Source organism: Schistocerca americana, chromosome 8 (genome assembly GCF_021461395.2).
Source record: "Schistocerca americana isolate TAMUIC-IGC-003095 chromosome 8, iqSchAmer2.1, whole genome shotgun sequence".
Taxonomy (NCBI): Eukaryota; Metazoa; Arthropoda; class Insecta; order Orthoptera; family Acrididae; genus Schistocerca; species Schistocerca americana.
Genome location: NC_060126.1, coordinates 520,382,630 through 520,395,789, shown reverse-complemented (window position 1 = coordinate 520,395,789; position 13,160 = coordinate 520,382,630). Strand labels below are relative to the sequence as shown.

The 13,160-nt window shown below is 45.8% G+C and overlaps 1 protein-coding gene across 1 annotated transcript in view; it reads right to left on the bottom strand.

Annotated features, from left to right (window-relative positions):
- Positions 1-10,649, bottom strand: part of LOC124545955 (carboxypeptidase N subunit 2-like) — a 164,700-nt gene extending 154,051 nt beyond the window's left edge. Inside the window, exon 1 of the mRNA XM_047124918.1 lies at positions 10,181-10,649. Within this exon, the coding sequence (XP_046980874.1) occupies positions 10,181-10,649 (469 nt within the window). The remainder of the gene's footprint in view (positions 1-10,180) is intronic.
- Between the last annotated feature and the right edge of the window lie 2,511 nt (positions 10,650-13,160).

Sequence of the window (13,160 nt, the reverse complement as noted above, 5' to 3'; positions counted from 1 at the left end):
ATCACATGATCGCCCTATTGCCTTTGTGTCAAAATTGCTCTCGTCTGCGCAAACAAATTATTCACAGATCGAGAAAGAAGCATTGGCTCTCGTATTTGGTGTTACAAAGTTTCATGATTTCTTGTATGGTCGTCACTTTACCATCATCACGGACCACAAACCTTTGACATAGCTTTTTCATCCGAACAAGCCTGTACCTCCACGTACAGCGCAGAAATTCATTCGCTGGTCTATTTTCCTCTCGCAGTACCGCTACGATATCTTGTATCGGTCCACTGCTAAGCACGGAAACGCCGATGCGTTGTCCCGTTTGCCTGTTGCTGAGGATAGAGCGTTCGATTCTTCCGAACTTGCTTGCATGTTCATTGATTCGGAAACCGATGACATGGTAGAGTCGTTTCCCATTGATTTTCGTCGTGTAGCTACAGCCACAGCTGCCGCCCCTGTCCTTGCTACGGTTCTGCGTTTTGTTGCTACGCAATGGCCCTTGTCAAAGTCACGGATCGAGGATCCGTTGGTTCCCCGATTTTTTGCTCACAAGGAGGGACTTTTTGTACGACGTGGTATTTTGCTGTTGCGTTCTGATAATGATCAGTCCCGGGTCGTGGTCCCACGTTCGTTACAGTCCTCTGCCTTACGGCTTCTCCACCAAGGACATTGGGGTATAGTGCGGACGAAACAACTTGCTCGTCAGCACTGTACTTGGTTCGGAATCGATGCTGCGATTACGCATATGTGCTCTTCTTGCATGGCGTGTGCCGAACAACAATCCGCACCACCGCGGAAATTCTTTGCATGGTCAATAGCGACTTCCATTTGGCAACGCTTACACATCGATTTTGCTGGTCCATTCTGGAATGCTCGATGGTTGGTTGTGGTAGATTCCTTCAGTAATTTTCCTTTTGTTGTCCGGATGTCTTCCACGACCTCATCTGCCACCATCCAAGCGTTATCCGCTATCTTTTGCATTGAAGGTCTTCCGCAGACTATTGTTTCCGACAATGGCCCACAATTCATGTCCGCAGAATTTCGGTCATTCTGCAAGGCCAATGGTATTCAACATCTGACATCCGCGCCGTTTTCGCCTCAGTCAAACGGTGCCGCTGAACGATTGGTCCGGACTTTCAAGTCACAGATGTTGAAGCTGAAAGAGTCGCATTCTCGGGAGGACGCTTTATTGCTCTTTTTGTCCTCGTATCGCTCTCAGCCTCGAGATGGTCGCTCGCCGGCTGAGTTGCTTCACGGTCGTCCTCATCGAACCTTGATGTCTTTGCTGCATCCGCCGCATCAGGTTCCTGTGCAGCGGCAGACACCTGCTTTTGCTCCAGGCGACGTTGTATTCTATCGCAACTATCGCGGTTCACAGCGTTGGCTCGCAGGACGCATTCTTCGCTGCCTCGGCCGCGCTATGTATCTGGTTTTGGGGCCCTCTGGTGAGGTGCGTCGGCATCTCAATCAGCTGCGCCTCTGTCGTCGCACGGGTTCTGCCGCTCCCCGTCTGCTTTCAGCGACGGTGCCGTCCGGTCAGCGCCCTGGGGACCCATCTACTGGCTCGCCTCATCCCCAGGAGTTACCGACGCTGCCTTCCATTTTGCCCCATGGCGACGCGCCGCCGCCTGTTCTCCCGCCGGCGACGCCCGCAGTGGACGCGTCGCTGTAGCCGCCGGGCGCCTCCCTGGGTCACGCGCCGCCGATCGCTTCCCGTAACCAGCTGTCCACCGACATGGAACTCTTGCCCGCTACGGACCACATGGCGTCTTCGCCCGTCGGGTGCCCCGCCCCGATGGAGGTCGACCCTTCGGCCCCTCCTGTCTCTCTACGGGCGCATACACCGCATGTTGGCGTGCACCCTGGAGTAGGTTTTCAGGCGTTTCCTAGCTCCGCTCGGACCGAATGGCAGGGTGCGGGTGGCACGGCTCGCCTGTTGTTAGGCTTCCCACCTCATCGCATACGTCAACATGGGGTCCTCCCCACGGCGGGCGGAAGCCTTATAACACAACCGTACGCCGATTTGCGGGGGAGGAATGTGGTGTCACCGCCAGGCACCACACTTGCTAGGTGGTAGTTTTAAATCGGCCGCGGTCCATTAGTACATGTCGGACCCGCGTGTCGCCACTTTCAGTGATTGCAGACCGAGCGCCGCCACACGGCAGGTCTAGAGAGACTTCCTAGCACTCGCCCCAGTTGTACAGCCGACTTTGCTAGCGATGGTTCACTGACAAATTACGCTCTCATTTGCCGAGACGATAGTTAACATAGCCTTCAGCTACGTCAATTGCTACGACCTAGCAAGGCGCCATTATCATTTGCTGTTTATCTTGTGATGCATGTACCGTCAGACCGATGTTTACCAATTATGAATTAAAGTTAAGTATTCCAGAAGCTACGTACTTTTTTTACTAGACTCAACTCCTTGAACTGTTCCAGACCTCAAGCCAGCCTGTGTGAGCTTAAACGCGTGCCTTTCGGCTACCTCATAGTGGCTTGGCTGTCTTGCCAAGTCACAACAAACAGAATAGTGAACGCATTATTGTGGCCAAGATAGACATGAAGCCCACGCCTACTACAATAGTACAAGTTTATATGCCAACTACCTCTGCAGACGGTGAAGAAATTGATGAAATGTATGATGAGATAAGACATTATTCAGGTAGTGAAGGGAGACGAATTTAATAGTCACAGGTGACTGGAATTCGAGAGTAGGGAAAGGAATAGAAGGAAACATAGTAGGTGAATATGGATTGGGGTTAAGAAATGAAAGAGGAAGCCGCCTTGTAGAATTTTGCACAGAGCACAACATAATCATAACTAACACTTGGTTCAAAAATCATAAAAGGAGGTTGTATACATGGAAGAATCCTGGAGATACTAGAAGATATCAGATAATGTAATGGTAAGACAGAGATTTAGGAACCAGATTTTAAATTGTAAGACATTTCCAGGGGCAGATGTGCACTCTGACCACAATCTATTGGTTATGAACTGTAGATTAAAACTGAAGAAACTGCAAAAAGGTGGGAATTTGAGGAGATGGAACCTGGATAAACTGAAAGAACCAGACGTTGTACAGAGTTTCAGGGAGAGCATCAGGGAACAATTGACAGGAATGGGGGAAAGAAATACAGTAGAAGAAGAATGGGTAGCTCTGAGGGATGAAGTAGTGAAGGTAGCAGAGGATCAAGTAGGTAAAAAGACGAGGGCCAGTAGAAATCCTTCGGTAACAGAAGAAATATTGAATTTAATTGATGAAAGGAGAAAATATAAAAATGCAGTAAATGAAGCACGTAAAAAGGAATACAGACGTCTTAAAAATGAGATCTACAGTAAGTGCAAAATGGCTAAGCAGGGATGGCTAGAGGATTAATGTAAGGATGTAGAGGCTTATCTCATTAGGGGTAAGATAGATACTAAAACAGACCTTTGCACAAAAGAGAGCCACTTGTATGAATATCAAGAGCTCAGATAGAAAACCAGTTCTAAGCAAACAAGGGAAAGCAGAAAGGTGGAAGTAGTATATATAGGGTCTATACAAGGGCGATTTACTTGAGAACAATATTATGGAAATGGAAGAGGATGTAGATGAAGATGAAATGGGAGATATGATACTGCGTGAAGAGTTTGACAGAGCACTGAAAGACCTGAGTCGAAACAAGGCCCCGGGAGTAGACAACATTCCATTAGAACTACTGACGGCCTTGGGAGAGCCAGTCCTGACAAAACTCTACCATCTGGTGAGCAAGATGTATGAGACAGGCGAAATACCCTCAGACTTCAAGAAGAATATAATAATTCCAATCCCAAAGAAAGCAGGTGTTAACAGATGTGAAAATTACCGAACTATCAGTTTAATAAGTCACAGCTGCAAAATGCTAACGCGAATTCTGTACAGACGAATGGGAAAACTGGTAGAAGCCGACCTCGGCGAAGATCAGTTTGGAATCCGTAGAAACGTTGGAACACGTGAGGCAATACTAATCCTACGACTTATCTTAGAGGAAAGATTGAGGAAAGGCAAACATACGTTTCTTGCATTTGTAGACTTCGAGAAAGCTTTTGACAATGTTGACTGGAATACTCCCTTTCAAATTCTAAAGATGGCAGGGGTAAAATACAGGGAGCGAAAAGCTATTTACAATTTTTACAGAAACCAGATGGCAGTTATAAGAGTCGAGGGGCATGAAGGGGAAGCAGTGGTTGGGAAGGGAGTGAGACAGGGTTGTAGCCTCTCCCCGATGTTATTCAATCTGTATATTGAGCAAGCAGTGAACGAAACAAAGAAAAATTCGGAGTAGGTATTAAAATCCATGGAGAAGAAATAAAAACTTTGAATCTCGCCGATGACATTGTAATTCTGTCAGAGACAGCAAAGGACTTGGAAGAGCAGTTGAACGGAATGGACAGTGTTTTGAAAGGAGGATGTAAGATGAACATCAACAAAAGCAAAACGAGGATAATGGAATGTAGTCGAATTAAGTCGTGACGCTGAGGGAAGTAGATTAGGAAATGAGACACTTAAAGTACTAAAGGAATTTTGCTATTTGGGGAGCAAAATAATTGATGATGGCCAAAGTAGAGAAGATATAAAACGTAGACTGACAATGGCAAGGAAAGCGTTTCTGAAGAAGAGAAATTTGTTAACATCGGGTATAGATTTAAGTGTCAGGAAGTCGTGTCTGAAAGTATTTGTATGGTGTGTAGCCATGTATGGAAGTGAAACGTGGAATATAAATAGTTTGGACAAGAAGAGAATAGAAGCTTTCGAAATGTGGTGTTACAGAATAATGCTGAAGATTAGATGGGTAGATCACATAACTAATGAGGAGGTATTGAATAGAATTGGGGAGAAGAGGAGTTTATGGCACAACTTGACAAGAAGAAGAGACCAATTGGTAGGACATGTTCTGAGGCATCAGGGGATCACAAATTTAGCATTGGAGAGAGATCCAGAAGGACGTAGGTTGCAGTAAGTTTTGGGAGATGAAGAAGCTTCATCAAACCAGTCTCAGGACTGAAGACTACAACAACAACAAGATACACTATGTGATCAAAAGTATCCGGTCATCTGGCTTAAAATTCCGAGGCTCCCTCCATCGGTAATGCTGGAATTCAATATGGTGTCGGCCCATATGGTGTCGGTCCACCCTTAGCCTTGATGACAGCTTCCACTCTCGCAGGCATACGTTCAGTCAGGTGCTGGAAGGTTTCTTGGGGAATGGCAACGCATTCTTTACGGAGTGCTGCACTGAGGAGAGGTATGGATGTCGATCGGTGAGGCATGGCACGAAGTCGGCGTTCCAAAACATCCCAAAGGTGTTCTATAGGATTCATGTCAGGACTCTGTGCAGGCCAGTCTGTTACAGAGAAGTTATTGTCCTGTAACAACTCCGCCACAGGCAGTGCATTATGAGCAGGTGCTCGATCGTGTTAATAGATGCAATCGCCATCCCAGAATTGCTCTTCAGCAGTGGGAAGCAAGATGGTGCTTAAAACATTAATGTAGGCCTCTTCTGTGGTAGCAAGCCCCCTCCATGAAAAACACGGCCACACCGTTACACCACCACCTCCGAATTTTACTGTTGGCCCTACACACGCTGGCAGATGACGTACACCGGGCATTCGCCACACCCACAACCTGCCATCGGATCGACACATTGTGTACCGTGATTCGTCACTCCACACAATGTTTTTCCTCTGTTCAGTCGTCCAATATTTACGCCCCTTGCATCAAGCAAGGCGTCGTTTGGCATTTACTGACGTCATGTGGGGTTATGAGTAGCGCTCGACCATCAAATTCAAGTTTTCTCACTTCCCGCCTAACTGTCGTAGTACTTGCAATGGGTACTGACGCATTTTCGAATTCGCGTGTGATGGTCTGGATAGATGTCTGCCTATTACGCATTACGACCCTCTTCAACTGTCGGCGGTCTCTGTCAGTCAACAGACGAGGTCGGCCTGTACGCTTTTGTGCTGCACGTGTCCCTTGACACTTCCACTTCAGTATCACATCGGAAACAGTTGACCTAGGGATGTTTAGGAGTGTGGAAATCTCGCTACAGATGTATGACACAAGTGACACCCAATCACCTGCCCACGTTCGAAGTCTGTGAGTTCCGCGGAACGCCCTATTCCGCTCTGTCGCGATGTCTAATAGTTACTGAGGTCGCTGATATGGAGTACCTGGCAGTAGGTGGCAGCACAATCCTCCTAATCTTAAACATGTATCTTTTTGGGTGTGTCCAGATACTTTTGATCACGTAGTGTTCTTCAGATTTTTTTTTTTTTTTTTACGTTCTGGAGAGAAACGTTGCCAATCAGTTGCAAGAGACCTATCCAAATCACAAGAGAAACGTACGCCATTTGCAGCTGAACCAAGTATTTGGCGGTCTCCCTGAGAAAATTAATACACCGAAGCCTGAGCAGAAATTTCCACTCACCGCTTTAGTCTTTATACATAAGATAATATCTATATGAGACCAGTAAAGTCTCTGAAATTGTGCCATTTCATTTGTATAAGTACATGAACCTGGATTTCCGGCTGGATCCCCCATTTAGGTTTGACGCTGAGATGCTATTCCAGAACATGCAGAGCGTCGGAAATTCTGTTCGAGTGTAAGGAAGAATTTAAAGTAGACTGCGGTGGCAGCGAGAATTTGGATCGAGTGGGCTCGCATGCAAGCGTAATCCGTGAAGTTGTGTGAACCGCTGTGTCAAAGTGGCTAACGCAACTGCCTAGTAAGCAGAAGACACGGGTTCGACTCCCAGCCTTATCAAAAAAATTTCACTCGCCGCTTCAGTAAATATACATAAAATATACACAAGGATGGAAAAGAAAATTGAGGATCTAATAGATGACGTTCGGAATGAAATTTTCACTCTGCAGCGGAGTGTGCGCAGATATGAAACTTCCTAGCAGATTAAAACTGTTTGCTCGACCGAGACTCGAACTCGGGACCTTTGCCTTTCGCAGGAAAGTGCTCTACTGGTAGAGAGCACTTGCCCGCGAAAGGTAAAGATCCCGAGTTTTAATCTGCTAGAAAGTTTCAGATGACGATGAGTTTGGCTTTAGCAGAGGTAAAGCCACCAAAAGCAGTTCTGACGATGCAACTGATAATGGCAGGGCTGAAGAAAAATGAAGACACGCTCATAGCATTCGTCAACGTGGAAAAACCATTCGACAATGGTAAATGTTGCAAAATATTCGAAATTTTCAGAAAAATAGGTCTAAGCTATAGGTAAAGCCGGGCAATATTCGATATGTACAACAACCAGGAGGGAGCAATAAGACTTAATGACAAAAACGAAGTGGTCGGATTAAAAAGAATGTAACACAGGGATGTACTATTTTTCAATCTATGCATCCAAGAAGCAATGGCGGAAATAAAAGAAGGTTCAAAAGTGAAGTCAAAATTGTAGGTGAAAGAATATCAGTGATAAGATTTGTTGACGGTATTGGTACCCTTAGTGAAAGTGAAGAAGAAATACAGGAGCTGTTGAATGGAATTAATAGTCTAATGAGTGAAAGATACGTATTGAGAGAAAATCGAAGAAAAACGAAAGTAACGGGAAGTTGCAAAAATGTGAACTGCGAGAAACTTAACATCAGGATTGGTGATGAAGAAATAGATGAAGTGCAGGAAATGTGATGCCTAGGCACAAGATAACCCATGACGGACGGAGCAAGGGGGACATAAGAAGCAGATTATCGCTGGCAAATAAAGCATTCCCGGCCAAGAGAAGTCTGCTAGTATCAAACTTAGACCTTAATTTGAGGAAGAAATTTCTGAGAACGTACTCTGGAAAACAGCATTGCATGGTAGTGAAAAAAATCAGCTGCTCTTTTCAGACCCTGCCTTACCTCTAGTCAGTTCCAGTGGGAAGACGAGTTTTATTAGCAGGTTGTAGAAGTTGCCATGGGTAACCCATTGAGTCCTACGATTGCTAACTTTTACATGGAAAAATTCGAACAATTAGCTGTGGAAAAAGCGAGTAAGACACCATGTCGATGGTATCGATACACGGATGATACATTTGTTGTTTGGTCACATGGAAAAAAAGCTTTAGAAGAATTCTTTTGTTATTTCAAAAATATAAATCAAAAAATCCAGTTTACCATGGAAATGGAAAAAGACAATGCAACATCATTCTTGGGTGTTTTCGTCATGAGGCAGACTGATGACAGCTTGAAACATAAAGTCTTTCGGAAGGTTACACATACCGACAGATACTTGCAGAAGGATTCCATTCATCGTCCACGACAGAAAAGAGGTCTAATTAAAAGTATAGTGGACAGAGCTAAAAGGATTTGTACGCCGGAACACCTGGACGCCGAGTTAAAACATCTAAAGCAGGCTTTTGAGAAGACTGGGTACTCTAGTAAGGAAATAAATAGAGTTTTGCGACCGAAAAACAGGAGGCCTAAGGACAACGCTAGGACACAGCGATGGAAGAACACGGTTTCTCTACCCTTCATCAAGAAAGTGACGGATCAGATCAGTAAGATTCTAAGGAAACATGACGTTCTACCGACTTTCAGACCAACTAAGAAAATAGACCAAGCGCCGCGCGGGATTAGCCGAGCGGTCTCAGGCGCTGCAGTCAGCGACTGTGCGACTGGTCCCGGCGGAGGTTCGAGTCCTCCCTCGGACATGGGTGAGTGTGTTTGCCCTTAGGATAATTTAGGTTAAGTAGTGTGTAAGCTTAGGGACTGATGACCTTAGCAGTTAAGTCCCATAAGATTTCACACACATTTGAACATTTCAACAAAATAGGCCAAGCACTTTGTTCCGTTAAGGATAAACGTCCCCCTCTGGCTGCAAGTGGTGTAATAAGACTCCGTGTACTTGTGGCAAGGTCTACATTGGAACTACAAAGAGAAGTGTGAATATACGGTTGAAGGAACATAAAAGTCCTTGCCGACTCGGCAAAACAGACAAATCAGCCGTGGCGGAACATTACCGGAAAGCTTTTGACACCGTTCCTCATAAGCGACTTCTAATCAAGCTGCGGGCCTATGGGGTATCGTCTCAGTTGTGCGACTGGATTCGTGATTTCCTGTCAGGAAGGTCGCAGTTCGTAGTAATAGACAGCAAATCGTCGAGTAAAGCTGAAGTGATATCAGGTGTTCACCAGGGAAGCGTCCTGGGACCTCTGCTGTTCCTGATCTATATAAATGACCTGGGTGACAATCTGAGCAGTTCTCTTAGGTTGTTCGCAGATGATGCTTTAATTTACCGTCTAGTAAGGTCATCCGAAGACCAGTATCAGTTGCAAAGCGATTTAGAAAAGATTGCTGTATGGTGTGGCAGGTGGCAGTTGATGCTAAATAACGAAAAGTGTGAGGTCATCCACACGAGTTCCAAAAGAAATCCGCTGTAATTCGATTACTCGATAAATAGTGCAATTCTCAAGCCTGTCAATTCAACTAAATACCTGGGTGTTAAAATTACCAACAACTTCAGTTGGAAAGACCACATAGATAATATTGTGGGGAAGGCGAGCCAAAGGTTGCGTTTCATTGGCAAGACAATTAGAAGATGCAACAAGTCCACTAAAGAGACAGCTTACACTACCCTCGTTCGTCCTCTGTTAGAATATTGCTGCGCGGTGTGGGATCCTTACCAGGTGGGATTGACGGAGGACATCGAAAGGGTGCAAAAAAGGGCAGCTCGTTTTGTATTATCACGTAATAGGGGAGAGAGTGTGGCAGATATGATACGCGAGTTGGGATGGAAGTCATTAAAGCAAAGACGTTTTTCGTCGCGGCGAGATCCATTTAGGAAATTTCAGTCACCAACTTTCTCTTCCGAATGCGAAAATATTTTGTTGAGCCCAACCTACATAGATAGGAATGATCATCAAAATAAAATAAGAGAAATCAGAGCTCGAACAGAAAGGTTTAGGTGTTCGTTTTTCCCGCGCGATGTTCGGATACCCCATAGGCCCGCATCTTGGTTAGAAGTCGCTTGTGAGGAACGGTGTCAAAAGCTTTCTGGAAATCCAGAAATACGGAATCAACCTGAGATCCCCTGTCGATAGCGGCCATTACTTCTGGCAGGAAGTTTCAGAAGACTAATGACTCAAAGAAAAAAAGAGCCGCAGATGACGACCAGGCTGACGAGCGCGCTAAATCCAACACCTGTCGGCAGTGAGTGGGAGGTGACGACTGGGAGGGAGCACGCACCTGGCTGCTCCACTGACTTGAGGCGGCGCTCGAGGCTGGCAATCCTGGCGGCCAGCCGCGCCGCCTCCGACGCCGCCGCCGACGATGACGCTGACGACGCCGCCGCCGACGCCGCCGCCGCTAGCAGCAGCAGCAGTGACACGAGGCCCCAGCGGGCGAGGCGGCGGGAGCTGGCCATGGCGGCGCCGGGCACCGACTGGCCGCCGCCCACAGCCGTCCCCGGCTTCCTGATTACCGCGCCCACTCCGGACCACCACTCCACCGCCCGCTGATTGGCAGCGCCACGGGCGGCCAGCTGCCGACTGCGGCCCAGTTCTGCTGTGTCAGTGCTCTCTGTCCGGGGCCTGCCCCCTGCCCCCTGCAGCTGTAGCCGTCTGCGAGAAGCAACGTTAGCTGCAGGGCAAGGCCGGTTTCGGGGCGTGCGAGACCACTTGCGGTACCCGTCACAAGCTCTCCTGACCCTTCTCATTACCCAATTTCTGTTGTAACCTCCCAACAAATAATTAATATTTATAATAACCCCCCCCAAAAAAAGTGAAAAATATAATTACAGCATTGACATTTAGTGTAACCTCCCAACAGATAATTTCCTTAACCTACCAATAATACAATGTGACTAACCTCTCAATAAAATTGAGGCTCACTTATGTTGTTGTTGTGGTCTTCAGTCCTGAGACTGGTTTGATGCAGCTCTCCATGCTACTCTATCCTGTGCAAGCTTCTTCATCTCCCAGTACCTACTGCAACCTACATCCTTCTGAATCTGCTAAGTGTATTCATCTCTCGGACTCCCTCTACGATTTTTACCCTCCACGCTGCCCTCCAATGCTAAATTGGTGATCCTTTGATGCCTCAGAACATGTCCTACCAACCGATCCCTTCTTCTTGTCAAGTTGTGCCACAAACTCCTCTTCTCCCCAATCCTATTCAATACCTCCTCATTAGTTATGTGATCTACCCATCTAATCTTCAGCATTCTTCTGTAGCACCACATTTCGAAAGCTTCTATTCTCTTCTTGTCCAAACTATTTATCGTCCATGTTTCACTTCCATACGTGGCTACACTCCATACAAATACTTTCAGACACGTCTTCCTGACACTTAAATCTATACTCGATTTTAACAAATTTCTCTTCTTCAGAAACGATTTCCTTGCCATTGCCAGTCTACATTTTATATCCTCTCTACTTCGACCATCATCAGTTACTTTGCTCCCCAAATAGCAAAACTCCTTTACTACTTTAAGCGTCTCATTTCCTAACCTAATTCTCTCAGCATCGCCCGACTTAATTCGACTACGTTCCATTATCCTCATTTTGCTTTTGTTGATGTTCATCTCATATCCTCCTTTCAAGACACTGTCCATTCCGTTCAACTGCTCTTCCAAGTCCTTTGCTGTCTCTGACAGAATTACAATGTCATCGGCGAACCTCAAAGTTTTTATTTCTTCACCATGGAGTTTAATACCTACTCCGAATTTTTCTTTTGTTTCCTTTACTGCTTGCTCAGTATACAGATTGAATAACATCGGGGAGAGGCTACAACCCTGTCTCACTCCCTTCCCAACCACTGCTTCCCTTTCATGTCCCTCGACTCTTATAACTGCCATCTGGTTTCTGTACAAATTGTAAATAACCTTTCGCTCCCTGTATTTTACCCCTACCACTTTCAGAATTTGAAAGAGATTATTCCAGTTAACATTGTCAAAAGCTTTCTCCAAGTCTACAAATGCTAGAAATGTAGGTTTGCCTTTTCTTAGACTAGCTTCTAAGATAAGTCGTAGGATTAGTATTGCCTCACATGTTCCCATATTTCTACGGAATCCAAACTGATCTTCCTTGAGGTCGGCTTCTACGAGTTTTTCCACTTATAACCTTTCAATAAGTGACTGTCAATTTAAACTGGTAAATTTTGGACGTCAGCAGTGCTGCGTCATGGCCCTGAAAATTCATTCAGAATAAATTGAAAAATCTTACCTCAGTAAGGTCGCCGGATAACGCGTATATATCTGCTCCTATGAGAAATTTTTCTGCCACAGCTCAGTGCAATGCTGGCCGACAGATATGTCATGCATAAAAAGAGACAACTGATTTTTCTTTACAATAATCGGGATGACCATGGATTGGAGAAATTAGTAAATTCTTTAAATTAAAATGAATGATTGTCATGAGTTACTTACTATTAGAAAGATTATTACTAAGAGATTTTTTTTTAACATTTACATGGGACTTGATATAACAATAGTACATATGCGCGAGGCTGCTTTTACCTTATACTACAACGCTCGGGCTCCGCCATCGCTCCCCACGACCGGCCCAGCCAACTCCATACACACGACTGCTCGCTACAACTTAGTGCTACTGCTACACAGTTCGTACTGCAGTCAACACTGATCTCTGGTCTGCGATTCTATTGTAGCATACATATCGCAGGCAACGTGTGAGCAATCCATCGAAATTACATCTGCTCGAATGCACTAGCAATTAATTCCTTAGTCATGGACCTCTTACACTGTACCGTAACTGTTCTGTTACAGAACAAAACTGTTTTTGTACAGTGAACGCGGTACTCATTACTTCTCTGAACAAATACAACGAGCTGACACATGTCACGGGATAGCTCCTAATATCGTGTCTGAACACCTTTTGCGCGGCGTGGCGCAGTAACTCGACCTAGAACGGCCTGCACAAATCGTTGGAAGTCCCGAGCGGATGTGTCGAATCACGCTGCCTCTGCAGTCGTCCATAGTTCTGCATCTACATCTACATCCACACTCCGCAAGCCACCTGACGCAGTATGGCGGAGGGTACTTTGAGTACCTCTATCGGTTCTCCCTTCTATTCCAGTCTCGTATTGTTCGTGGAAAGAAAGATTGTCGGTATGCCTCTGTGTGGGCTCTAATCTCTCTGATTTTATCTTCGTGGTCTCTTCGCGAGATATACGTAGGACGGAGCAATATACTGCTTGACTCCTCGGTGAA